At 57.4% G+C, this 26,930-nt stretch overlaps 2 protein-coding genes across 20 annotated transcripts in view; both read left to right on the forward strand.

The window, feature by feature from the left end:
- Positions 1–925: 925 nt before the first annotated feature.
- Positions 926–11,072, forward strand: Ncln (nicalin). Of its 4 annotated transcripts, none has more exons than XM_028771719.1 (14): positions 926–1,257; positions 3,723–3,913; positions 4,069–4,213; positions 4,353–4,447; positions 5,303–5,383; positions 6,112–6,215; positions 6,998–7,086; positions 7,193–7,511; positions 8,669–8,756; positions 8,839–8,877; positions 8,948–9,108; positions 9,608–9,661; positions 9,746–9,824; positions 9,925–11,072. In XM_028771719.1, the coding sequence occupies exons 1-14, from the start codon at positions 1,074–1,076 to the stop codon at positions 9,982–9,984; spliced, it is 1,689 nt and encodes a 562-aa protein (XP_028627552.1). In that variant the 5' UTR covers positions 926–1,073; the 3' UTR covers positions 9,985–11,072. The 4 variants fall into 4 exon arrangements, with proteins under 4 accessions (XP_028627552.1, XP_028627551.1, XP_028627549.1 ...); XM_028771718.1 differs by having other exon boundaries at positions 980–1,257; positions 8,945–9,108; XM_028771716.1 differs by having other exon boundaries at positions 1,008–1,257; positions 5,282–5,383; positions 8,945–9,108.
- Positions 11,073–14,541: 3,469 nt separating this feature from the next.
- Celf5 (CUGBP Elav-like family member 5) overlaps positions 14,542–26,930 on the forward strand; it is a 20,285-nt gene continuing 7,896 nt past the window's right edge. For 7 of the 16 annotated variants that reach the window (XM_028771665.1, XM_028771668.1, XM_028771674.1 and 4 more), the window contains exons 1-4: positions 14,703–14,847; positions 20,154–20,236; positions 25,397–25,445; positions 25,987–26,115. In XM_028771665.1, coding sequence (XP_028627498.1) covers positions 14,703–14,847; positions 20,154–20,236; positions 25,397–25,445; positions 25,987–26,115 — 406 coding nt within the window. Of the gene's footprint in view, positions 14,848–15,445; positions 15,470–20,153; positions 20,237–25,396; positions 25,461–25,971; positions 26,116–26,930 lie in introns of those variants that run through there. The other 9 variants (XM_028771667.1, XM_028771670.1, XM_028771672.1 and 6 more) reach the window with 4 other exon arrangements.

The following is a 26,930-nucleotide window of genomic DNA, read 5'->3' on the forward strand; positions in this document are numbered from 1 at the left end:
TGTTATCTTTTTCTCCCCACTGCCATTAAAGCCCGCGCTAATTCCTGCCTTACTACTGCTCCGAATTTTTTTTTAATATATCTTTTTTTTTTTTTTTTTTTTTCGAGACAGGGTTTCTCTGTGTAGTGTGTAGTCCTGGCTGTCCTGGAACTCACTCGGTAGACCAGGCTGGCCTCGAACTCAGAAATCCGCCTGCCTCTGCCTCCCAAGTGCTGGAATTAAAGGCGCGCGCCACCACCACCCGGCGAATATTATTTTTTATGTTTTTCGCTCATTCACTTAAATCGTGTAGAACACCTGTAGTCAGAGTACCATGTCTTGTGATCAGGGCGCTAACACCTTCAAGACAAAGACCTCAGCCTTCATCATTTTCACCTCTCCTCTTTTTTTTTTTTTTTTTTCCCGCATTCTAATCACCTCTCCTTTCAGAGATCAAAGAACGACTCCAGTTCCCATATTCCTTTGTGGTTTTCCGATAAGACTACAATTCCCAGAGAACCAAGGCGCCGAATGGGTACTTTCTCTTTCCTTTACTACTTTCCGGGTCGGAAGGTCACGTCTTGCACTTTAGGTCTTTGATTTTCCTTCTCATTAACGATCTCAAACATAGGGCTTAAACAAGCTTTACTGGGGATAGTTTTGAGTATCTTTGTAAATCATCTGTGTTTTGCGGCTTGGATGAGTTCAGTAGCAGTAGACTGTCCGCCATAGCTTCGTTCTGGGAGCGGCACAGTGAGACTACAACTTCCAGGGTGCTCCGCGCGCAAGGACTGCCATAACTTCCGGGAGTCGGTAGCGCGAGTCTCAGTGTGCTTACAACTCCCAGCGTTCCACCGCGCGCGGAACCGTTTAAAATGAGGCGCGCTCACAAAAAGACTACATTTCCCGGAAGGCTGCGCGGCAGACAGGAACGTCCGTAGCGCTGCCCGAAGGACCCTAGGGCAGGCGCGGGCTGTTCGTGGCTCTGCCCGAAGGACCTCAGCAGCCGCCCATGCCGAGCTGAGTCCGCGGAGCCGTGGCCGCTTCCCGTCGCCGTCTGCCGCCGCCGCCTTTGCGGCCTGCCGCCCGCCGGGATGCTGGAGGAAGCAGGCGAGGTGCTCGAGAACGTGCTGAAGGCGTCGTGCCTGCCCCTCGGCTTTATCGTCTTCTTGCCCGCCGTGCTGCTGCTCGTGGCGCCGCCGCTGCCTGCCGCCGACGCCGCGCACGAGTTCACCGTGTACCGCATGCAGCAGTACGACCTGCAGGGCCAGCCATACGGTGCGCGACCCCTGACCTCTTCCCTTGACGCTGCCATGCCCCTGCTGCCACACCAGTCCCCCAGTCACTGCGACCCTCCCACTGTCGTGCAGAGGACCCCCGCCTGCTACCCCGGTTTCCCCACTGACATACCGATACTGTTCCCGGCAGTCTTGTCCCCTCAGTTACCCGCTGTCACACTGACTCGTGTCACCCCATCCCATCATCGCCACCCTGATTCCTACCGCTCCTCCATCCCGTCACCCTGATCCCTCTGTCAGCGGTTGCCTTGGACCTCTCCCAGGCTGGCGTCTGCCCCCAGGCCTGATGTCCTGGGGTCCTCTGGTGCCTTGGTTCCCACAGCACCACGCCTCCACTCCTTTGCCCTGCTCCCCACCTCTCGCCAGGGTTCCCCAGGATCTCTGTCCCCGTGCCTAGGTTTTGGGCCGCTCAGAGCCTCCCGCTCCCTGCTTGTGGTATCTAGCCTTCCAGAACCTTCTGCTCTTTGGTTTGCCTCTGCCTGAATGACAAGGCCAGGCCCCCATTTTTAAGCGGGTGTGGCAGCCTGGTCTGTGCACCCAAGCCTCTCTGTGGACTTCATGGACCCTTGTGCCCAGAATTAGATTAATTTCTCTTTAAAGCAGTGTTGCCATGGCAGAGGTAATGTCGCCGCCCCAGCTTGGGAAGGTCCAAGGCGTGGGGGACAGATGGCTGCCCAGCACTTGTAGGGCCCAGAGCAGTGGCCTGGCACCTAGGGCACCCTTGGGTCTTATCCTAGGCCAGGTCCACCAGGCCGGATGTCCCCGGTGTCGTCAGCATTTGCTTGCAGTTCCTTGTGGCTTGGCATCTTCTGAAGGGCCACCTGCTAAACTGCCACTGTGGGGTGCCACGGGTAGGCCAGCGGATCATGGAAACCACTTTAAGCCGGTGGCTACTAAGCTGGTCAGCATAGCTCTTGAGTGCCTACCGTTGTTCCAGAGCGTTCTGTGATCTCGAGGGCAGTTCCTCGAGCATTCATTTCCACGTGTGGTTCTCATGTGCACCGAATCTTGGGTGGGCTGGCCTGTGGATGAGTTTGTGTTTGCATCCGCCTGTCGGAGCTTTGCCCCATCCTCAGGTGAATATGAACTTGCAGGCTCTTGCGTCCTACCTGTACCCCGGAGGACCATGCTGGGGCAGCCAGCCAGAGCAGGTCTTGAGAAACCCTGGGCATAAGTCCCTTGAGCTGCCCTCGGCCCCTGGACACGCCACAGCCTTACCGCATCTCTCCTTACCCAACTTCCCCTGGGTCTTGTTGAGAAATAACCAACACTGGTGGGAAAGGAGGCTTGTGGGGTGTGGCCGTGACCCAGGCTACCATCCCTTCTGCTGTGGACTCTGGCCCTCTTAGGGCCTGCCTTCTTATCATCATGGGGCTTGGGACAGAACTTCAGCAGTTTGTCAGCTTCCCTAGTGGCCCTGGGGCCCAGCTTCATGTCACTAACCTGGAGCCAACTGATGAAGCTTGGCCTCCCTGGTTGTGGATAAAGTTTTATTGGCATGGGGTCACTGACACCACCAAGCTGAGTAGCCAGCATGGGGGAGGAGCCTGCTGCTTGTCCACCTGCCTGTATGGTATCCTTGACCCGCTCAGGCCAGATCACAGGGGCTGGGCTGCCCTCCTGTGGGTAGCACAGTGGTTTTAGGGGGTCCTGGGTATAGAGTACTGTCCTGCCATGTGGCCAGCACCGGTCCCCAGGACTCCCAGGAGGGAGAGCTGCTGTCCCAGCCACCCTTGGAGGTCAGGAACAGGTTGAAGAGGGAAGGGTGTTGCCTCTCCCTGGTAGACTGCTTGGCTCATGCTGGCTTCCAGGAAAGCTGTTCCCAGAAGGCCCCCACCAGTCTCCTTCAGATTCTGCAATCCTGGAAAGTGGGGACCGGGCCTCGGCTGGCCCTGGGCCCAAGGTTCCCTGTGTGTCCAGATGACGGCCATTGTATGCTGCTCACAGGGAAGGCTGTGGGCAGCTGCTGCCCTGGGCTGTGTCTGTCCCCCATGTGGTTGTGGAGATCACACAGGAACTGTTCCAGACCCAGCCATCTCTGGGGTAGGAGAGTTTTGTGGTAGTTTGGGTGTCAGCATTCAGGTGACCACCGGGGAGACCCCACTGAAATCAAGTCCCCTCCACAGTCCTAGCCATGTGCGTTTAGGGGTACCGCCTGCCATCATTTTTGTGAGAGTTGAGCATTTATAAAGCGCCTGATGTATTCTGTGCCACCCATTCTGGGTACATGGGGCCCAGGGGACTCCAGGTCTTGGAGGGAGCTTCCTGCTGTGTCCTGAGGTCCATGGTGGTTCACCTCTGGCTATGCAGTTCAGACTCCTAAGAGCACAGCTGGGCCTCCCGTGGTGTGTCAGGTGTGCTATGCCAGTCCTATAAGAGCCACACCCTCAGTGTGTGCTGGTGTGGAGGACGGCAGCTGTGACGCCTTGACCGGTGTCCCCACAGGCACACGGAGTGCAGTGCTCAACACGGAGGCGCGCACAGTGGACGCAGACGTGCTGAGCCGCCGCTGTGTGCTTATGCGGCTCCTGGATTTCTCGTATGAGCACTATCAGAAGGCTCTGCGGCAGTCAGCAGGAGCTGTGGTGATCATCCTGCCCCGCGCCATGGCTGCCGTGCCCCAGGATGTTGTCAGGGTGAGCCTGTCTCAGCCTCCATGCCTGCCCTTGGGTTGCGTCTGCTGCGTGTCCTTGGAAACAAGGGGGGCGTGTCCTCCCCCCAGGAAGGAAACTGAGATGGGGAGGCGTCCTGGGGGTGGCTGCAGCTCCTTGACCGCATGCTCTCCCCACAGCAATTCATGGAGATCGAGCCTGAGATGCTGGCCATGGAGACTGTGGTCCCTGTGTACTTTGCTGTGGAGGACGAGGCCCTGCTGTCCATCTACGAGCAGACCCAGGCCGCCTCTGCCTCGCAGGGCTCCGCCTCTGCTGCTGAAGGTGAGCCAGGCCACAGGAGGGCGTGGGGTGGCCCAGGTCCCTGTGTCTACGGAGCTTTCCTGGGCCTCTGTGTTTGCAGTCCCTACCCCAGCTGTGGCCCTGGCCACAGGCCCAAGTGACCCCTCCCTTCTGTCCCCAGTACTGCTGCACACAGCCACAGCCAATGGTTTCCAGATGGTGACCAGCGGAGCCCAGAGCCAGGCTGTGAGCGACTGGCTCATCACCAGTGTGGAGGTGAGTTTCCATCTTCTAGCCTGCCCCAGGCCTTTGCACAGGCTGCACCCCGATCCTAGACATCTAGTCACCCCTCTGCCACACATGGAAGCTGGTGGTGACGAGAACTTGACCTGAGGCTGTGGCTCAGTGCTTGCCAGCTCACAGAGCCCTGGGCTCAATCCCCAGGGTCACACACAATCCCCAGGGTCACACACACCAGGTGGCTGAAGCAGAAAGATGAGGGACGCAGGGCCATCCTTGGCTACATAGTTCAGGACTGCCATTGAGATACCCTGTTTTCATAAAAAGAAAAGAAAAGCCCATTTTTTTAGTTCTGTCGCCAGGGTGCTCTGAGTGCCTGTGAGGGAGCTGTGGGTAAGTCAGCCACAGTAGGGCGACACCCAGTATGCGCTCGCTGCGTGATTGTCTACAGCAGTCGGGTGAGTGCTCTGATGACAAGACAGACAGGCTGCCGCTCTTAGTCATGAAAGATCCTGTGGACTTGTCCACTGGGGGCCGCCCCACTGTGTGCCCTTGTCCACTGGGGGCCGCCTCACTGTGTGCCCTTGTCCACTGGGGGCCGCCCCACTGTGTGCCCTTGTCCACTGGGGGCCGCCCCACTGTGTGCCCTTGTCCACTGGGGGCCGCCCCACTGTGTGCCCTTGTCCACTGGGGGCCGCCCCCCAACATGGCCACATTACTCTTTGGGCTCTAGAAGCCTTCACATTGCCCTGTGCCTCCCTGAGGGAGGGGCTGCGGGGACCGTCCACCTGTGAGTGCTGGCAGTGCCTGTCCTTGGTATCAAGGCTCACAGCATACCGGGGTAGCCCTCAGACTGTCTTGTGCATGCAGGACCCACCTGTGTCTCCGCAGGGACGGCTGACAGGGCTGGGAGGAGAGGACCTCCCCACCATTGTGATCGTGGCTCATTACGACGCTTTTGGGGTAGCCCCAGTAAGTACCCTGGTGCACAGGGCCGGGAAAGGTCAGGGGCACCACAGAGGCACAGAGGGCAGTGGCTGCCAACTGCCCATGGCACCACCTTGGTGGGTGATACAGGGGGCACCCAGAACATTAGACCTACCCTTGCGTGTCACAGTCACTGTCCTGTCGCTGTGGCGACACCATAACTGTGGCAGTGCTTATAAGAGGATTAGTCAGTTATTGCCATGGCGGTGGGTAAAGCAGCTGTACCCCACATCCTGATGTGCAAGCTGAGAGAGACCGACCGACAGACAGACAGAGGGCCTGGCATGGGCTTTTAGTACCTCAAAGCCCACAGCAGAGACACACTTCCTCTAAGAAGGCCACGTCTCCTGTCCTCCTCTGTGCCACTGCTGACTGAGCACTGGAATACCTGAGCCCCTGGGGGCCGTTCTTATTCAGCCTGCCACACTTGCTGCCAGGTCCCCAAGTCCCTGCCTTGTCCATCTGTCTCCAGAACCTCCAAGAGCAGGCTGCCCCAGCCTCCCACGAGGTTGGTTTCTTTGTTTGAGATGGTCTCTCTTTGCAGCTCTAGCTGTCCTGGAACTCAGAGCAGTTTCCCTGCCTCAGTCTCCCTATTGCTGGGGTTAAAGGTGTGGCCACCATGCTCTGCCCAGTGGGTTTTCGTGTCTCCTTCCTGCCTTGGTGCCCTGAGGCTCTGGTACAGGAGACGTGACTGACGGGTCTTCTGCCCACAGTGGCTGTCACTGGGCGCAGACTCAAATGGGAGTGGCATATCTGTGCTGCTGGAGCTGGCCCGACTCTTCTCACGCCTCTACACGTACAAGCGCACACACGCAGCGTGAGTCCCGGGTGCTGGTGGTCAGTGGAAGGGACCATTGAGAAGTCTCTGCAGCCAGTGTCTCCCTTTGTTCTGTGGACACTCCTGGGTGGTCTCGTGGGGGTCCTGAGCCCTGAAGGGACCTGAGCAGCGTCCCTGGTTTCCGCCCACTCACACCCACGTCTGTGACAGTCCCACCTGTCCTGAGGGACCACATGGGTCACATGAGCGTGAGCTGGGACACACAGGGTGGCCACAGGGCATGAGCCTACAGCAGTGACAGGCAGCAGCCAGTGTGACAGGCAGCGTCTTCATGCTCATTCTTCAAAAGCCGTGAGGCCACTTTGCTCCTGCTCACCCTGGGTGTGTCTGTGCCTAGGGCCAGCATCTGGGCCTCACCCAGTCCCGGCTGGCTTGGCAACCCTGTGTGCCAGTGGCCAGTCAGCAGTACAGGCCGGGAACGACCCGGGCTCAGGACCCTGATTCTGGTTCCCAGGCAGGTGGCAGTGTGAGCCACCTGTGAGACTCCAGTCCACACGGCCATGTTGTTAGCTGGGCCCTGGCATCTGCGGGCGGGGGACTGTGGGGTGATCTGAGCTCCTCCACGTAAGGTTCTGTGTCCTCCGAGGCCTCCCTGAAGGACTTTCAGGGGACACGTGTGGCTGTCACAGTTGTGGAGCTCCTGGCCTGGCGTTGGGGGGTTGTCACCTGGTGGTGGGTCTGGAGAGACCTGAGGTTTCCCTCTGTCCCAGTTGGGAACCTGTGGCCTGTCTGTGTTGCCCTCTTGACACCCACACCCACAGGTACAACCTCCTGTTCTTCGCGTCTGGAGGGGGCAAGTTCAACTACCAGGGCACCAAGCGCTGGCTTGAGGACAGCCTGGACCACACAGGCAGGCGGGGCTCGGTGTGGGAGGTCCCTGACGATGGGCTGGTAGGCGGAGTCTGTCTGTAGAGGGCGGGGCCGTGTCCCTCTGACCCCATTTGCTCACCCTACAGACTCTAGCCTCCTGCAGGACAACGTAGCCTTCGTTCTGTGCCTGGACACTGTGGGACGTGGCAGCCACCTGCGCCTGCATGTGTCCAAGCCTCCGCGGGAAGGCACGCTGCAGCATGCCTTCCTGCGGGAGCTGGAGATGGTGGCTGCGCACCAGTTCCCAGACGTCAGCTTCTCCATGGTCCACAAGAAGATCAATCTAGCAGATGACCTGCTTGCCTGGGAGCATGAGCGCTTTGCGATCCGAAGGCTACCCGCCTTCACGCTGTCACATCTGGAGAGCCACCGGGCGGGGCCCCGCAGCAGCATCATGGATGTTAGGTGAGCAGGCAGGCCTGCCGCGGGCTCAGCGGAGGTTATTATCAAGGCGTCTGGGAAGGGCGACTCCTCGGACTCTGGGGCTCTTGAGTTCCCTTTAGAGCACTTGGGATGGAGTTGTCATTGGCTGGAGCTTCTTTAGAGCAGGCAAACTGCCTTCCGGGTCTTTCCTGGGCAGGGGCAGTTTCTACCACAGTGGTTCTCAACCTTTAGGTCGAGAGCCTCTGAGGTTGTTTACCAGATGTCCTGCGCATCAGATATTTACTTTAAGATTCCGTAACAGAGGCAAAATTACAGTTTTGAAGTAACCATAAAATAATTTTATGTTGGGGCCACCACAACATGAAGAATTAAAGTATTGCACCCTTAGGAAGGCTGAGAACTATTGCTCTAGAGCCTTCCTTCCATAGGGGCGCCTTTTGGTGGGGCACCCTTCAGAACCTGTGGGTGGCACCTTCTAGAACCTTCTAGAGTCTTCATGGAAGGCCTTTCCAGAACTTGCTGAGACATTCTTCTGTAACAGTCTCACAGAGGATGCTTGTCTTTTAGAGCCTTCTATGGGTGTGTGTGTGTGGGGGGTCGCATATTCCTGGACCTTCCCCAGGGCATCTTCTGTGTGGGTCGATTCTGGGACCTACCCTAGTGCTTCCTTCTAGAACCATTTTATTTTAAGGGGCACCTTTCAGCACCTTCCACAGAGAGAACTTCCTGGGTGGGGTATAAGCTAGTGCCATCTTCTAGAACTTTACATGGGCAGGCCATGAAACAGGGTATGTGCAGTTGTCCAAGGTGGGGGTGGGGCTGAGTGAGGAACTTGCTGTGGAGGCCGACAGCCCACCACACACTGGGAAGTCAGCAGTGAGGAGCAGGGCCCCCAGGACACCACTCAGGCTGGTTGCTGGGTTGAAGGAAGGTCATCACCCACCTGGAAAGAGATCCTGGGTTGGCTATTCCCTGTGGGGTGTCCTGGGCCCTACAGGTGCTGACCTGTCCCCATTACCATGCCCATGGCACCTCCACCTCATTGGGCCTGGGCTGCCCTGGGTGGAGGCTGTCAGACATACTCTTCGGCCCAGCCCCTGCTACCTACCAGCTACCCCCGAGCCTAGGCACCAGGGGTGGCCTGCCTTGCCTGAGGAGCCTGGCCCTGTGTCCCCAAGGTCCCGGGTGGACTCCAAGACACTGACTCGAAACACAAGGATCATCGCTGAGGCCCTGACGAGGGTCATCTACAACCTGACAGAGAAGGTAAGCTGTCGGATGTGGGCCTGTCTGTGTGGTGCATGCAGCCCTGCTGGGCCAGCTCACACCCTGTCCCCTCCCTCTACAGGGGACGCCCCCAGACATGCCAGTGTTCACGGAGCAGATGGTAACGTGTGGGGCATTGGGGGGGACCACAGGGACCTGTGCTGTGACCCCAGCTTGCACCCCCCCAGCAGGTCCAGCAGGAGCAGATAGACTCAGTTATGGACTGGCTCACCAACCAGCCACGGGCCGCCCAGCTGCTGGAGAAGGATGGGACATTCCTGAGTACACTGGAACACTTTTTGAGCCGCTACCTGAAAGATGTGCGGCAGCACCATGTAAAGGCTGACAAGCGGTAAGCGGCTGGCCACGGTTCCCTGGGTGCCATCACCTTGTCCTCTGCCAGGGAGACGCAGGTCCGAAGCAGAATGAAGCCAAGGGACAGTGAGGGTGTCAGGCCTAGGGAGGCTTCTCAGGCCAGGGAAGTTTCTAGTCTCCTTTGCTCTTTCTAAAAGTGTTTTTAGGCCGGGCGGTGGTGGCGCACACCTTTAATCCCAGCACTTGGGAGGCAGAGGCAGGTGGATTTCTGAGTTCAAGGCCAGCCTGGTCTACAGAGTGAGTTCCAGGACAGCCAGGGCTACACAGACAAACCCTGTCTCGAAAAACCAAAAAAAAAAAAAACAAAAAGTGTTTTTAGCTTCCTGAATTGAGCCCTCCATCCTCCATCTGTAGTCTGGGCAAGCCTCAAACGTGTCATGCTCCTGTATCAGCCTCCCAACCCTGCAGCTTTAGGGGAGCTCTCTGAGGAGGAGGACCCTTGCGGGAGGCACTGAGCCAGGGTTATCTCTCCACAGGGACCCTGAGTTTGTCTTTTATGACCAGCTAAAGCAGGTGATGAACGCCTACAGGTGAGTGGTGGGCCAGAGCCCAGGGCACCACGGTCTGTGAGGATGACCATTCTCCCGTCCTTGACCCCATGGGCTGTTCCTCAGGGTCAAGCCGGCCATCTTCGACCTGCTACTGGCCTTGTGCATTGGGGCGTACCTTGCCATGGCGTACACCGCTGTCCAGGTGAGCAGCTGGGCAGTTGTCTTGGGTGGGGCAGCTCTCCCACCCTCCCCCCCCCGCCCTCCTGCCCTCCCCGCCCCTCATACTCCATTGTCCCCACCAGCACTTCCACGTGCTATACAGGACGGTGCAGAGACTGCTGCTCAAGGCCAAGGCACAGTGACAGTGGCCATGCACAGGTGGCCCAGGAGGCACTGGCCCATGCACCCACCGTGGCCGGACCGAACCACAGAGGGTTTGGACAGGTCACTAGGACACAGGGACGCCTCTCCCTGTCCATTCCCTTGAATGTCCCTGGAGGGGCACCCAACCCACCTGCAGATGAGCCCACTGGGATGGAATGGTGACCCAGGCCCCGTGCACTGAAGGGCCACGTGCTGGTGTTGGCCTCCCCCCGTGGCTGGGTCCCAGAAGCTGGTCTCTGCGGTTGTTGAGACAGCCGCTGTCAGCCTGCCTCTCCCTACCGCTGGCCAGCACCCGACAATGTCTCCCTGCTCTTCCCCTCATACCCTGCCCTGCCTGCCTGCCTGTTGTCACCTCCGCCATCACTGGACCCACCTGATCCCCCAGCTGGATCTGAGCCAACTGAGGGTCTAGTCCCTCCTGCAAGTGTCCCTTCACTCAGTCCCAATGCTAGTGACTGGACAGGAGTTGGCCCTGGTCTGGAGTGTGCAGTCCTGAGGTCCCACCACCTTCCACCCTCCTCCACCAGCCTCAGTTTCCCTACCTGTGATACATTCTGGGAAGTCCACCCCTCTGTCATAGTGTCTGATGGAATAGCCAGGCCCAGCACAGCCCTGGATGTCCCCCAGCAGGATGGCCTTGGGAGGGGCACCAGTGCTGATGGTTGACCTCAGGGACCCCACAGTGAATCAATTCAATAGCAATATGACCCAGAAGGTGTCAGGCTGGGATGGGCAGCTGGGGACCAGCCGAAGACCAGCTTCTCACATCCCTCTAGCGCCTGCTGAGGCTGGCCCACCCTGCCCACTGTGGCTGCCTGCCTCCCTGGTGGCACTGTGTCATAGGGCGAGAGGGGTCAGCCTGCTGCCCTGGCCCTGGGCGCTCGCGTCCCCTCTCTTACGAAGCTGGTTACGGGTCTGAGGCCAGTGCCACCTGTCACTGGAAAAGTACACAGGGCACTTGCCGCCTTCCTCTGTCCTGACAGGTCATGGGGATGGATGGCCTCTTGGGGTGGCTGCGGGTCTGCAGTTGGTGGGTTACAAAATAAAAGCCATATTGAAGGACCGAGCCTCCAGGTGTCCTAAGGAACATCCACTGTGGTGCTGCTGTCCTGGGTCTGTGGGGGTGTCACCTCAGCTCTGCTGTTCACCCTGGGCTGTTCAGTGAACACTGCTTCCTGGCACTGGACGTGTTCTCAGTGGAAGAGAAGACAGGGGCATGCCACATGGGGCAGGAGTCATCACAGTGCTAAAGGCTGTCCCTGCTCCTCCTGGGATGGGGGGCGGGTATGGGTCTAGGCTCCTCACCATAGGCTCTGCCCATGGCTCACGTGCCCATCTTGTAGAAGTCAGTCAATAAGCCAAAGTTGAGTTGCTGCTGTGAGGCTGGGGGCTGTCCACTTGGCTCACAACAGCATTGCTAACCTCCCACTATTAAGAGGAAACAGACCCAGGTAGGTCACGGGCATTCAGAGCAGGGTCTCTTCTGTCTCCATGACCACAGAACCCGGCCAATTGGGGTCTGGGTTCAAGCAGAGGGTATGGCCTATTCCAAGGTCCTGGGGCAGGTACATCGAGGATGCTGTGCTCCTAAGCCCACCATGGGGGCTGTGGGGATCTGCACTGAGATCCAGCTTGCAAGTTCTCCTCGTCCCCTAGAGGTGCATGCGTGCTTGTGCTGGGGGCTTAAGACAATTAGCAAGAGGTCGCTCTCTCCTACAGAAGGCCTGGGACTCCGTCACCCACTAAGGCCTCTCAACATCCCTCTGCCTTATCATTTGAGTCAAGGCCTCTGTGTCCTAAGGCTCCTGCCTCAGCCTCCATAACTAGGTAATTAGTATGGCTGCCATGCCTAGCTGTTTCCGTCGGGGCTGGGGATCCCAACTCGGGTCCCTGGGCAAACGGTGGCCACCATCTCCTCCACTTCTGTTTCAGAGGGAGGATGTTACTGGAATCTTGGCTGGCATCATGGCAATCCTCCTGCCTCAGCTTTATAAGAGCAGAAGTGACAGGCCCACACAACTACTCTGACTACATAGATTGGGCATGGTGGTACGCCTGTCATCCTGCCACTTGAGGGTGAAGGCAGGTGATCAGTTCTAGGTAATCTCGGCCACAGTAAGTTTAGGACCAGCCTGGGCTACATAAAACCTTGCTTCAAAAACTAAGAGACTGTAAGTCGCTGCTCTCCCTAGCATCCAAAGGTGCTGAGCCCCAGGAGTGGGTGCTGGAGACACAGCTGGCCCTAGCCTATGACCTCCAGGGAAGGGTGGGCAGGGAAGGGTGGGCTGGCTCCGCTGACTCTTGGTAGGAAAGCAGCCCCTCCCATGCCGTCAGTACTCTTAAGTCAGGGTCTTTGTTTGGGGAGACTCCAGAGGGGAGTCTCCCCCAACAGGGTGGGGGCAGCCTCCCAGCATGGAGTGTGTGAAGAGCAGGGGCTCAGCTCGGCAGCCAGGAGCAGACCAGCCCTGAAAGTTGGCAGATGAGCCTGAGGTAAGTCCAAAAGCAGTCCACTCACCTGAGCATATGCAAAGGTATGCTCCAGGCAAGGTGGTTAAGATGCCCCGCCCACCCACCAGTTTCTGGTTTTCTCTCTTGTGGATGAGCAGCCACCAGGCTCTTGCAGCATAGCTATGGTGACATCAGTTCCTACGTGGGTGAGGGGGAGGGATTGGAGGTGTCAGGGAAGGAGTTCCCCAAACAGGTGCTACTTTAGGGCTATCATGGTGTTCACGGTTGAAGCAAGCAGCGCCAGCTCCACGGGCCTTCTCCCTGCTCCTGCCCACATTTTGAGGGCTGAGATGTCTTTAAAACTGGGCCTGGTGGCTCAAACCCGTGACTCCGATACTGAGACAGGTGGATGACAGCTGTGGGGCAGATGGAAGGGCTCCCTTCGACCAGCATCCCCAGCTCTCCGGAAGCCTGGGCCCCCTCTTGACACTTTTTAATGATTCTCACAGCTCAGAGGCCCATGGAGCTCCCAGCATCCTGCTCCGGTCTCCATGGAAACAGCTCATCTGAGGACCACCATCTCCCAGGGTACGGAGGATGGCATGCTTGTATGTGACTCCTGACCTGGGCCTCACCCCTCCCTGCTCCAGCCAGCCTGGACACGGTATCTCTGCAGTTAGCTCTGCCTGTGGATTACAATAGTGGCAGTTGCCATTGTGAAGCCAAGCCCACAGGGCATCAGTTCCTTCTCCCTCTAGTGTTGATAGCAAATGCAGAAATGGAGGCATACATGCCTGGATCGTGTGGAAGACAGAAGGAATCATGGGATACATTTGGGCTTCCAGAATTGGCACTGCACTCCTGCTTTGTGCCGTTGGCCAAAGGATCAACTGCTCTGGGCCTCAGTTCCTGTTTTTTTAAAACACGTAATAGAGGCTGGAGCGACTGCTCAGCAGTTACAGCATCGGCTGCTCCCGCAGGCGACTCAGTTCTGTTCCCAGCACCAGTATGATGGCTCACAACCGCCTGGAACTCCAGGTCTGGGGACCTGACGCCCCCTTCTGGCCGCTGTGAGTACTTCATGCACGTGCACAGACAGGCAACAACCCTGAACATAGGTAAATCTTTTTACAAAAACAAATTATGGGAACAGGACTCCTTAATTCCTCTATGTATTTGAGACACTGTCTTCTGTGCTCCAAGCTACCCTCCAACTCTCTGTAGCCAAGGATGATCTTGAACCCTGATCCTTTTGCCTCTTCCTCCTCTGGAAAAAAAGAAAGCACCAAATTCAGTCATCAACATACAGAATATTTTACTGCAATAATTAAAATGAACACACAAAAATGCTATGCATAAAATATTACCTATTTAGTTTTGAGACAAGGTATCTTGACATAGCTCTAGCTGCCCTAGAAGGCAATATGTAGCCCCTGCTGGCTTCAAACTCACAGCGAGAGTTGGTGTGCCACCTCACCCAGCACATTTTAACCACAAACAGCATAAGCATAGTCAGCGTCTTCGGAACAGGCATCCATGGCACTAGGAATTTCAATTTAAAATAAAAATATGAGCCGGGCATGGTAGTTCAGGCCTGTCATCCCAGTCTGAGGATGGAGGCAACTGAGGTAGGAGGATTGCTTGCAAGGGCCAGCCTGGGTGTCTGCTTCTGTCCTCAAGTGGTCTGTTGGTTTTTCTGCCCTCCTTAGCTGTCACCTCCCTGACCCTGTCCTGCCCTTTGTGTCCATTTCACAGGCTGGCTTTCATCATGCACCTCCCTGTTTTCAGAGCCACAATCTCCTTCCATGGCTATTCTACTTGCTGACTCGTTTTATCTTGACACAGGCTCTTACGTTGTAGCCCAGCCAGCTCCGGAACTCCCGATCCTCCTGCCTCAGTCTCTTCAGTGCGCCTGGCTGCGAGGCAGATCTCCTGATTGTTGGTGACAGACACACTAAGGATGCCAAGGCCGTGGGCATGTCCAGCCCGAAGCCTCCCACAGCTCCAGGACCTCTGGGCCTCAGTTTCTCCCGGGGGTCCCCATTTCTCCGCGAGCCTCGAGGCCTCAGTTTCCCGGCGCCAGTGCCGCCCGCCCCCTGCAGTGCCCACGGCGGCCGCCAGGAGCGCCGTGGCGCAGTCACGCGCGGGCGGGGCCGCTGGCGGAGCGAAGCGGAGGCACACAGCTCCTGCCCGGGCCTGGCCGGTGGGCGGCAGCGGGCCCGAGCGCCCCGGGGCGCGGCCCGACGGCATGAAGGACCTGGACGCCATCAAGCTCTTCGTGGGCCAGATCCCGCGCCACTTGCACGAACAGGACCTCAAGCCGCTATTTGAGCAGTTCGGCCGCATCTACGAGCTGACTGTGCTCAAAGACCCGCACACCGGCGTGCACAAAGGTGGGCGCCGCGCCCCCGCCTCTGCACCCCTGCACCCGCCCCTGCACCCCTGCACCCGCCCCTGCACCCCGGCACCCGCCCCTGCACCCCGGCACTCTCCTGCAGCCCCGAGCCCTTTCTGTACCCCTCTTTCTACACCTGCACCCCCCCAACCCTACACACCTTCCGTGCACCTGAGCCTTCGAGATCCCTCTCCCACACCCTTTCTCCTGCACCCCTGCATCCCAGCCCCCACTCACCTTCCCCTACACCCTCCTCCGCCGCCCCGGGGGTGCTGCTCGGGATCCAGCTGCCCCCTCCTGTCCTCCGCCCCCTCTTCCTCCCTCCTCCCTCCTCCCTCCTCCTCCATCGCTCTCCAGCCCTCCATCATCTCCCTCCACCTCCCTTCTCTCCCCAGGCATCTTTTTCTCTTTCCTCCTCTCCCTCCCATTCCCAGAACCCCCCCCCCCGTGCCTAGAGTGCCAGGGACCCCAACCTCCCAGTCCCTCACCACCCTCCTTGTTGCTTTTGGTCTTCCTGGCCCAGCTTGGAACTTCCCACCTCGGGATTGGGGATCCTGCTCACAAAGCGGGGCTAGCTCGGGCTGCAGCCAGGACACATGTCCAGGACCCAGGGCTGAGCGGTAACTACAAAGACGTGGGGGTGTGGGGAGGGGGATGAGGCTGGAGCCCAGGGAATACGGGGACCGGGCAGCCCTCCCTGGGTGGTGCCATCTTCCTGGCGCCTTGCAACCACCCTGGGCTCAAGTGGAACCTGGCAGAGCCAGAGCTGAGGCTGAGACAATGAACATGAGGTCCTCTGACAGAGCCCAGATCCTAGGTGCCGTGGCCTCTCCGGCAGGTGGCTAAAAAAATTGACTCTCCCTTCCATGGAGGCATCTGGGGGGGACAGGATCACCCTGCTCTGCTCTGTCCCAAGCCCTAGTATCTGAGTCTAGTGGGTTTGATCAGCTTTCCTGACAGGTGTCAGGGACCCAAGGTTGAGACCAGGATCTCCATCCTTGGCAGGACTCCAGGAGGGGCCTTAACACCTGGGTTGGGTGCGGGGGGCTCATCTCCCTTGGGAATTACAAACAGGAAACAGTGGTGGGTGAAGGACCCATGATGGGACAGTGAGGGCTGGTGTGGACATGGAGTTATTTTCTTTCTGGTGGATGTGGGGGCTCTGGGAGCCTTGGTATTTAGGGACATTGCTTGTGGGGTGGAATTTGGTCAGCAGAGGGTCTCATTGGCAGTGACGCTGGGGACTAGAGAAACAACATCCTCCCAGGCCGCACCCAAGTAGGGAAGAGGTGATCCCCCAGGCCCAGGAAGGGTTTAGGATCTTACAGAAGTCTGCAATTGGAGGGCAGGGACACTTGTGCTTACCTGTCACCCGAAACTTAGTATGCTTAGGCAGGAGGATCAGAAATTCAAGGTCATCCTTGGCTACATTGCAAGTTGAAGGCTAGCCTGGGCTACATGCCATCCTGGCTCAAGAAAAGTGGACTTGTTTGGGTTATTGCAGTGTGACTGTCAGCTAATGGCTGCCTCTCTCTCTGGGCTTCAGGCAAATGGAGAATAAATGGAGCTGGTAACTCTGGGACCTCCTGTCAATATCTCAATGGCTTTGTTTCTGGGTACATCTTTAAGATAGCCCATAACAGCAGAGGTGGGATCCCAGGTTGGACTAGGTCCCCAAGCACTGAAAAGAGATGCAGAGAAGGGACAGGGGATGGAGAAGAGGAGATGGGGTGCATAGACCCTCTGTAACCCTCCCTGGAGCCATCCAGAGAATGGGGGCTCCCTCAGCTAGGGCTCGAGGTATAGAACCCGGGCCGACACTGGAGTCCTTCTGTCCCCATTTCTAAGGGAGAAGTCACCCTTGAGGTCTCTCCAGCACTACACACCATGTGCATTTTCATGTTAATGATGGCATTTGCCTTAGAGCTGCTCGCTCTGGGGGACAGCAGCGGGCCAGGCTTGGCCCGCCGTTACCATGGGAGCAGCAGCAGCTGTGGTGGCAGGAGGAAGTGACATGGAGCCGTGGGGACACATGGACCGGCACGGGCATGGAAGGAGCGGTTTGTCCTGGGCCACAGCCAGGTATTTGCTTGAGACGCTATGATGGCTTCACGTGGGGAAGCATCACGCTGTGCCTCAGTTTCCCCAGCTACTTCTGAGAAGACCTTGGAAGCACACATCTCAGGAAGCCACTGAAAAGGAGGTGTAGGGTAGAGGGGATTCTCATGAACTCATGGGCACAAGGCCTGGGTTCACAGAGTGGACTATGCTCTGATGCTTGGGTTCCAGGCATTCTCAAGCAGGGACGGAGAACGGCAGCTGCAAAGGCCCAGAGGTGCAGAGCCCTGGGAAAGCTCATGGGGGGGGGGACTGCCTCTGTGTGACAGAGGCACAGGCTGCAAAGAGAGAGCCTGGGAAAGTGAGCAGAGGTAGACGGTGGATGGATGGATGGATGGATGGATGGATGGATGGATGGATGGGCAGATATGTGGATGGATGGATGGATGGATGAACAGGTGGGTGGATGGATGGATGGGTGAGTGGAAGGTGATACCCCTAGCAAAGCTGCCTCGTGGAGATGTAATTATCAGCATACATTTTTCTGGGTAAACCCTGGAGTGCTTGAGGTGGGACTCATACGGTGCTGAGGGTTTGGACGGCTGGGGAAGGCATTTTCTTATCTGAAGATGATGTTTCGGATTAAGCCTGTGCTAAGATCCTGGGCCAGGAAGGATGGGCTGGAGGTGAGGGTGCGCTCAGGGGTGTAAGAGGAGGCCACCCATCAGGTCTTGTTAATGACAGGGCAGGGCCAGGCAGACTCACAGGAAACTGTTCTTGCTATGAGATGAGTGTCCAGCTGGGTGTCTTGGTGGATGTCTGTGATCCCAGCACTCAGCCAGCCGAGGACCACCAGTCAAGGTTAGCTTTGGCTACAGAGCTAGCCAGGAGCCCATTTCTGAAATAAGGTGGGTGGGAGGCTGGAGAGTTGGCTCAGAGGCTTAGAGTGATTGCTGCTCCCTCTCAAACACCTGAGTTTGCTTCTCAGTACCCTCAGGTGGCTTACAGCTGTGTGCTACCCGGTGCCTTGTGAGCTCCAGGAGAGAACCAACACCAACCAACTGTCCCCTGCCCCATCCCCGCTAGCATGCCATGGCCCCCTCTATAGGCCAACAAAAAATAATCGAAAAGTCTAAAAACAAAATAATGTGAATTTAGCCTCTTCAACGTTCCAGAATTTCCTGACTCTCAGAAATCCTTCAGCCGTCCATCACCTCCAGCTTTCCCCTCCCCTCTCTCCCATCCCCACTCAGGTTGAAAGGCAGATATTTCCAACTTGCTGTGTGTCCTCAGGAAGGCTGCTGTGCCTCTCTGAGCCTGGCTTCACTAAGTATACCATCTTGGGGTGTGGGAGGGTTCAGAACAGCTGGTATTGTTAGGACTCCTGACCAGTTGGGAGTATCTGTTGAGGTCTAACCACACCCCAGAAGTGAGGGCACAGTGGCATCTCCAGCCTGGGTGGGTAATTTGGGGTCATTTGTTGGGATTTCTCCCTGGATAGCTTCTGTGGCTCACACACCCTCCATGGCTTCCCAGTGCCCTGACTTCCGTGGCCCTTGCTTGTTTGTCACCCCAGGCTCCTTCTGTTTGTCTCTAGGACGCCCTCAGCTCTTGGCATCTGTCTCTGCCCCAGGGCACCCAAAAGCCACTCTTCAAATCTAGGCACGAGGAAAGTGGAGGGGGTGGGGGTGGGGGCATCCAGCCAAGCCAGGCACCCCCAGTGTGTGTGCACATGGAAGAGGACTGGGGTGAGCCGTGGCCTTCAGCTGATGACAAGGCCACCGTGAACCTGTCTTTTTGTCTGCATGGCGGGACTCTCCACAGTCTCCCAGATTTAAGGGTACCCAGTGCCCAGGAACCGCTTAACACACCGTTTATCTCCAAGTCTAAAACAGGCGCCAGGACGTGAGGGATGAGTTTTCTAAGTGAGGTGACAGCCCCAGTGTTGAGGCTCAGCCAGGACCCGTCGGGACCCTGGCGGCCAGACAAGGCGGCCGATTCGCTTCAGCACCGCGGACAGCGGCGCCTTCCTTGTCCCCCGGGTTTCCCTCTCCCCAGGGCCTGCAGTGGGAGTGGGGGTGGGGAGGGGGGAGCTCGCAACTGCAGTAGGGAGGGCGATTCTCTCTTTGCTCTCTGTGACAACCTTCTCCTCTGCCCTACCTCCTCCATCTGTCCTCTTCTTCCTCCTCTTGGATTTTTCCCGACAAGGTCTGTCATAAACTCTATGTAGGCAAGGAGGATGACCTCGAAGTCGTGGTTGCTGCCTGAACCTCTCAGGTGCTGGGACCAATGGCAGCAAGTGATTGTCAGGCAATGGCAGACCTATCTCAGATACACCAAGAGCTGGGCGTGGTTTTGTTGTTCCTTAATCCCAGCGCTCAAAAGGCAGAGGCAGGCGGATCTCTGAGTTCAGGCCAGCCTGGTACAGAGTGAGTTCCAGGACAGCCAGGGCTACAAGCCTCTTGCCTGCAGCCTAAGCTACATCCCCAGACTGTCTCTTCTCGTACTACTGAAGCCTGGCATGGAGCTCCAGGCTGTGTCCCCATCTTCCTAAGATGAAAATTGGTCCCCTTTGCCCTCTGCCCACCACTGTTCCTCCTCCTGTGTGTGTGAATTTGTCAATGTTCGTGACCTCACGGGCTCCTCAGTGCCCACCACACTCCTTGTGTGTCCAGCCTCATTGGCTGAGCTTAGGACCCCGACATCCATCCGTTGGTTCTGTGGTGGGACACACAGAATTCCTTTTCATGGCTGTGAAATATTCCATCGCATGGAAGAGCACACCCATGTGTCAATCATTCATTCGTCAGCTGGTGACATTCCCATGGCTGCTGTTGTGGGTTCTGAACCAAACACATCTGATTTGACTTTTCAACCTTTCAAGAGTGCACCACCCTCTCCCCAACTCAAAGTTCTGACCCCTTACACTCAAACACCCCATCCCCTCCTCCAGCCCTCAGCACCCACAAACTCACTTCCTGTGTCTGGTTTCTCCTGTTCTGGGAGTTTCCTCTCCTGGAGTCCATACTGTGTGGCTTTTTGCTCTTAGCTCAGTGGCCTCAAGGCCCCTTCCTGCTGTGGGGTGTCAGAGCCTCAGCACTCTTCATGGCTGAGTAATACTCCATGGTGTCCCTAGACCATGGTGGGAGTCTCCATCTACCCCTGCCCCTGGGCTGCCCACCACTTTTGGGTCCTCGTATCCCTGGTGTTGGGGCTGTCTCCTCAAATGCTGTTTCCCCCCACCAGGCTGTGCCTTCCTCACGTACTGCGCCAGGGACTCTGCCATCAAAGCTCAGACGGCCTTGCACGAGCAGAAGACCCTGCCAGGGGTGAGTGTTCTGTGGAGCGGAGGGTAACTCTCAGCTATGGGGGACTTGGGCTCAGTGTCCCTGTGTCCCTAGACACAAAAGGGGGTAGAATAAAAGAGTCACAAATGTGAACATCTTTTGGATACCTGCTGTATGCTGGGCTCTGTGCATCGCAGAAGTGCTGGCTGTACACAGTACAAGCTGGCCTGGTGGGAAGTGTGCCTTGCCGGCGGGCAGCTATACAAAGGCCCTGGGGTAGGGCAGCCCAGTATTGGAGAAGTGTCAAGGAGACCCCTGTGGTTGGAGCAGAAGGGGTGACAGAGACGGGGGTCGGGGGACAGGGGCAGAGAGCAGAGGGGACAGGAACAGGAAGAGAAAGGCTAAGTAGGGCTTTCTGGCCACAAATGAGAACTTGATTGAACCTTTCTCACCACACCCTAAAAGAGAGAAAACAGCTTCATTCTGCTCCAATCACTTCTTGCTGTGTGACACTGAAACGGTCCCTTGCCCACTCTGGTCTCTGATATCTGAAAGAACTTGACAGGCCAAGGTGGAGAATAGGGAAGGTGGCTGGTGCCAGGGAAGAGACCAGAAATGGGACAGATGGATTTAGTGTTTGGCAGGACTCTAGTAACACACCCAAGGCTGGGAACTTTGTAAAGAAAAGCTATTTAGCTCACAGTTTGGGGTTCAAGGACGTAGGCTGACATTGGTGTGGCTCTGGGGAACAACTTCCATCACTGTTGCAATGCTGGCCTTGTCTCGCTGCCCCCAGGCTCCCATGGAGATATGGTGCCTGCACTTGTCCCCTCCCCTGCTACCACCTCACCCCTGCCCTCATCCCTGCCCCCAGCCCTGCTCTCATCCCTGCCCTTACCCCCCCGCCCCGCCTGGCTGCTCCTCTCCCTCAAACAGGGCACCAAGGATCCCTTTCCCAAATACAGTCAGGTTCCCAGTGCTCAGCGGGGGTATGGATGGATGCGGAGGGTTTTTCTGGTGAGGGAGGTGTCACCAATCCACTCCTGTCGGCTGGGGACAATGTGTGAGGTCAGGAGGGAAGACATGTGGCCTTGGGCATGTTGTCGGTGTAGGGACAGATGTTGTGGACAGATGTGGGATGCAGTGTATGAAGACCAGGTGGCAGTGCCCTGTTGAGAAGGGAACCTAAGAGGTTCATTAATTGACAGCTTACCAGTAGGTCCCGTTCACGGGTGCCTGAGCTATCGGGACAGTAGGGATATCTTCAGGCAAGTGTGATGGTCACACTGGGTGACTCCTGACATGGAGTAGGTGGACACCAGGGACTCAGCTCAGTACCCACTGAGAAAGACCCACCCGTGTGCTCACAGTGCCCAGCAACAGACTCTGCTTAGAACAGGAAGAAGTGGAGAATGCTCTGAGAAAATGTTGACTTTTTAAAATGTAAGGCCATCCATGCTTGTTACTGAGAATGTTTGACAGAAACATTAGAAGGTAGAAGTCCATATTAATACTCGAGTTTTAGCATGCAGTCATTGCAGTGCGGCCTCAAGGAACACGCCTTTCTGTCCCGAATCTCTCTGTCCGCTCATGGTTCCCGTTTTCTTGCATTTTCCTAATGTCTGGCAGGGCAATTGTTACATGTACCCCAAGCTGGCTTGGAACAAACAATCCTCCAAGCAGGAGGTTGTCAGCAGCCAGGGCTGACGGGGCTCATGGCTGACACAGGACAGTCACAGTTCTGGTTTTGCCCAAGGAAAGTTTTCCCAGAATAAGATCAGGTGTCAATGTCAAACCCACAGTTACAGACCTTAGGATGAAGTGAAACTCGGGCTCCATCCTGTGCTCAATGACCCGCGCGTGACTGCTCTGCGCCTTTCTAGAATGTTCCATGCTCCACCGTAGGCCCAGTGGGTCCTGTCGCTCCTTCGCACACACTAGGACTCTGCGATTATGGTTCTGCAGATCGTGCAATGAGCCCCGAGGCCACGTGAGAATTGAATCAGCCAGGGGCAATAGGGGAGGCATAGCCTTGTACCGATAAAACTTTATTAGAAACCGCAGTGGGGCCAGAGCAGGGCGGGGCCTGGCAGCACCCATTCGGGACCCCTCCCCCCACACCTCCCGTGGGCCTCGAGGGAAGTGTCCTCTCGCTGCTGGGACTCGGATGCGAGGCGCTGATGTTATTTAATTCTGAGAAACTGACATGGTCCAGGAAGATCCTGAACGTCCTAGACTCTGGTGCCAGCCGCTGGTGACGCCGGGTGACAACGGGTGACGCCGGCCTTGACGGTCCAGGTCTTTCTTTGTTGAGATCTGCAGTTGTGTTCAGCCACAGCTCCAGGCCTCAGTTTCCCCAGCCGTGCCTCCTCTGCCCAGCAGACAGGAAGACTAAGGCTCAGAGAGGAAAGGCGACCTGCCTGAGGTCTCCAGACCTAAGCATTTACTCTCTGAGAGCGACGGTCCCACTCGTGGGGACCTGGGTCCCAGCCCATAGCCTCCGCAAAAATCCACAGGATCAGTGAAAGATCTGGCCTCGAAGAACCAGGCATAGAGAGAGATGTAGGACACTGAGGTGGACCAACCGCTTCTCCATGTCCACGCACATACACTGTACACTTGTGAAGGAGCCACCGCCCTGCAGGTGTCTCCCAGAACCCGTCTAACCCCCTTCCCCCCATTAAAAGTCTTCCCACACTTTTTCACAGTTATGTACTGTTCTACAGCCCAGTGGAGGGCCTCATCCATCGGGTCTGCAGCTGAGGGTGCTGTGATCTGTTTCCGGTCGGATCTCAGCCTCTGGTGTCTATTGGCAAAGGGTCAGAAGACTGGGGGGAGGGGGAGCCGTCCTCCCCCTGGGAGCACTCCCAAAGGCGTCAGCTTTGAAAAGGGGCAGTGAGGGCTGTAGGAGGGAGGGCTCCTGCCAGCGAGCGGGCTCTTGCCTGCTGCACTGAGAGACTCCAAGAGCCGCTGGATTGCTAGGAAGCCATGGCAGGTGCAGGATGGGTGAGGGGCTCGCCGTGTCCAGGCGGGAGAGGATACCTGGCATCTTCCCTGGTTCAGGAATCTTCCAAAGGTAAAACTTAGCAACTGTAGGAGAAATCTGCATGGCCCTGGCTAGAGTGGACGAGATTGTCCAAAGGTTTCAGTTTCCTCATCTCTAACACACAGCTCGGATATTCCCATCCCAGCTCAGAGATGAAACGGGTCCTGGACATGGTCTCCCACACTGAATTCCTACTGCTGCCTCAAAACCCGCCAAAGAATTTTCATGGGCAACTTTTTTGTTATCCCATTTGCAACACTAGTAAGGGTCCTCCCTGGGGACTGCGAAGTGTTCGTGTCCAGTGAAAAGAAAGGGGGTGGGGAAGGGGGCGAAGATAGGAGCTGCAGAAGGAGTAGGGGGGAGAGTGGGCACCTGAGCAGGACAGACTGGGGGGCAGGAGGGTGGAGAGACACAGCTTGGATGCGTGGCGGAGGCACGTGGTGTGGGCAGGGAGGGCGCTCCGTGGCCCCTTCTCTGTCACTGTAGGGTGGAGAGGGGATACCCGGGAGCACGGGAGACTGAGGTCAGTGATGGGGTGATGGTGGCAGAGCCGGGGTCCTTCCTCCTCCCCTCCCTCCTCCCCTCTTCCTGGTCTCTGAAAGATTATATTTAAATCTCTTTTGTGTGAGGCGAGATCTGAACTCGGAGGGGGCCCCCACAGAGGCGGTTTCCATGGTAGCAACAACTGCCAGCTTCCGCGGGGTGAATCAGCGTTGCCATGGCAACCCCATCTTCATCTACCCAAGGTGCTAGAGAGGATAGCGAGGAGGGGGAGGGCCGGCGGGGGCGTGTGGGTGGGGCCGAGGGGGGAATAAGAGGCTAGATCTGGGGGACCCCTCCCCTGCCTCTTCCCCCCACACCCCTCCTGGGCGCCCTGACCCCAGAAGCGGAACTATTCGGTTCAGATCGCCTCTCCCCCACCTCGGGATGTGGTGTGGTACCCAGGTGCAGAGGGGATGGGGTGTGGGTAGGTGGGTGGGTTTGGGGGGATTTGGCTGGCTGTGGGGGGGAAGGGCAGGTAGTGCGGCGTCCCTGGGAGGGTCTCAGAGGAGGGAAGGGGCTCTTCCAATTGGGGTGGGAGAAGGACTCCGGAAGGGGAGGGGCCCAAAGGAAGCGAAGGAGAGGGGAGGGGTGTGGAGAAGGGTGAGGGGACAGCTGTAGAGAGGGGTGTGGGGGAGGGGTGGGGTTTAGGGATGGAGAGGGTGTAGGAGAGGGAATGGGGAGTGAACTTGGGGGGGGGTGTTCGTAGCTGCGTGAGGACACTGAGGGGACCTCGGGAGCAGGACGAGGCTGAGGTGTGAGGAGATGGAGTTGGGGGCATCTGGCTCAGTCCCAGGACCGTCATGGTGGGCGCACGGGAGACAAGTTCCTGTTTGTTGAATGAGCCCAAGATGTCACAGGGCTGCACGTGGAGGGCTAGCCTGATCCAACTCTGGGGTGAAGACCCCAGTCCCAGCTCTTGGGCCCTTCCTTCCTTGCCCCCAGCATGATAGATTCTTCTCAATGACACTCGGTGTCATTTAGGTGCCCTGTCTGGAGGGAGATAGAGGCTGGAGTTCACCCATGTGAGTCTCCCAGTCAGGAGGGTGACTCCATCCAGGCCAAAGGAAGAGAAAATAGAAGCCTCCGAGATACTCACCACTTTCCAGCCTCCGTTAGCTCGTCCTTGGGGCATGGGGGAGGCCTACCACTTGCAACCATTTCATTTGGTCATGGTTCCCTGGGCTAACAAAGGCTTCTTCAGAAGGAATCTTCCCGAGAGCTATCCAGGGGCTAGTCTAGGCCCGCTGTCTGGAGAGCAGTGAGGTGTCTAGCACCCTAGGCCCAGAGTTCCTTTCCATGTTCTGTGCTGGAGGAAGTCACTTAACCAAGTCCAGGCGCAGGGTTCAGGAATAAACTGACTTCCTGAAGACAGAAATGTCCCAAGGTGACATTTTCACACAGGGCTCAGGGACATCGGGCCATTTTCAAAGACAGTTTATCTTGTTGGGATAATTATCACTGGGTTTTGAAAGCGAGCTAGGAGTTTGCAGGTCAAGTCTCACTCGCACTGAGTTTGAGTTCTGAGACACGGTGGGTAACTGGTGCCGAGCAGCGCTTACAGAGGCCCGCGCCCCTCTTTCCTCTGCCACCCTGACCATGTCCCCTTTCCACAGATGGCGCGGCCGATCCAGGTGAAGCCAGCAGACAGTGAGAGCCGTGGAGGTAGTAGTAACCTCCCCGTGGCCGCGGGCCTCTGCAGCCTCAGGGTTGGGGCTCCGGCCGGCTCCGACTGCTCCCCCAGACTTCAGATAGCCCACACCTTTCCTGTTCCCTCACGGGTGCCTGAAGGCTGCAGACTTGGGGTGTGGGGAGAGTGTGGGCAAGGCTCTGTATGTCTAGGGGCTCTGTAAAACTAGCCTTGTTAGTTCCTGTCACTCTCCATCCTGCTGTCTATCGGGACAGGATCCCGTCCCCCGCCCCCAGCTCGCTCTCGCCCTGTCTCCTGCTTCTGACTGTCCCCATGATCTTCTGTCTCTTCTTCCCCGACGCCCCCAAGCGTCTCTGCTGCCATTCCTCCTTCCCTCTCACCCCAGTGAGTGACAGCCATCTGAGTATGGTTTCCCTAGCAACCTGGCTCTCATTCCTGGGCGACTGGGCAGCGGGGCGGCCTGAGCAAAGGTCCTGGGGCAGCGCGGGCCAGGGCTGAGGGTCTGCAGGACCAGCGCGGGCTCAGCGGGGCCGTGGGCCGGGGCTCCGCCCACAGGGGACCGGAAGCTGTTCGTGGGCATGCTCAACAAGCAGCAGTCGGAGGAAGACGTGCTCAGGCTCTTCCAGCCCTTTGGCGTCATAGACGAGTGCACAGTGCTGCGAGGACCCGATGGCAGCAGCAAAGGTGACTGGCAGGCGATGGGGGCAGAGCCTAGGGGCGGGCCTTGGGGAGTGGCAGGAGGGGGCGGGGTTGCGCTTGGCACAGGTGTGGAGCAGTAGCTTGCAGGAATAGCAGAATGGGAAAGGACTGGAGTGGGCATAGCCAATGGGAAGGGGTGGAGCAGATGGGGGTGGGTGTTTGTGGCTGGAGGAGAGGGTGCACTGTTCCTGTAGTGGGTGGGATTTGGATGTGGGAAGGGGAGGGGAGGGAGAGGGAAAGGAGGAGAAGGGCTAGCTGTGAGGCGCAGTCAGGTCTATGGGAGGGCACGGTTAGCCCCGGCTCCTCCTGAGTGTCCAGTCAGTGGGGCTGTTGTGTCCCCTGCAGATTAGCCCCCCAGACTATGTCCTGAGTTCTCTCTGTCCCCGAGCCTCTCGGCTTTTCTCCCCGTGTCTCAAGTTCCATGTCTTCATGTGTCTGTCTTCATGTGTATGACGGAAAGGCTGACCGGTCCTGGCTCCGTGTTGTGTGACTCAGGCTGGAGGTGCATCTGCCTTGGTGAACACCACATAAATGTGTATGTCTGTCCTCTCGGCCAGCTTCCATGATTCCACAGGTCCCAGTTCACCATCTGTGCCCTGGAGGACAGGGCTGGTGGCCATTCAAACCTTTTCTCCCTTGTTCTGATGGGACCAAGGCTGCCTCTGAAAACGTGTGTGTGTGGCTGCTGGGGTCTCAACACAGTTCTTGGATGCTGAGCTGACTTCTTGTTGGCTGACCACATGAATGGACAGATGGATGAATGGACGGATGGATGGGTGGATGGGTGGATGGATGGATGG

The sequence above is a fragment of the Grammomys surdaster genome, unplaced genomic scaffold (genome assembly GCF_004785775.1).
Source record: "Grammomys surdaster isolate TR1022 unplaced genomic scaffold, NIH_TR_1.0 209, whole genome shotgun sequence".
NCBI classification, from domain to species: domain Eukaryota; kingdom Metazoa; phylum Chordata; class Mammalia; order Rodentia; family Muridae; genus Grammomys; species Grammomys surdaster.

Coding starts and splice junctions, on each gene's coding strand:
- Ncln (XM_028771716.1), top strand. CDS start 1,074: ATGCTGGAGGAAGCAGGCGAGGTGCTCGAGAACGTGCTGAAGGCGTCG. Junction 7,512..8,668: donor AGCAGCATCATGGATGTTAG/GTGAGCAGGCAG, acceptor TGTGTCCCCAAG/GTCCCGGGTGGACTCCAAGA. Junction 8,878..8,944: donor CAGTGTTCACGGAGCAGATG/GTAACGTGTGGG, acceptor GCACCCCCCCAG/CAGGTCCAGCAGGAGCAGAT.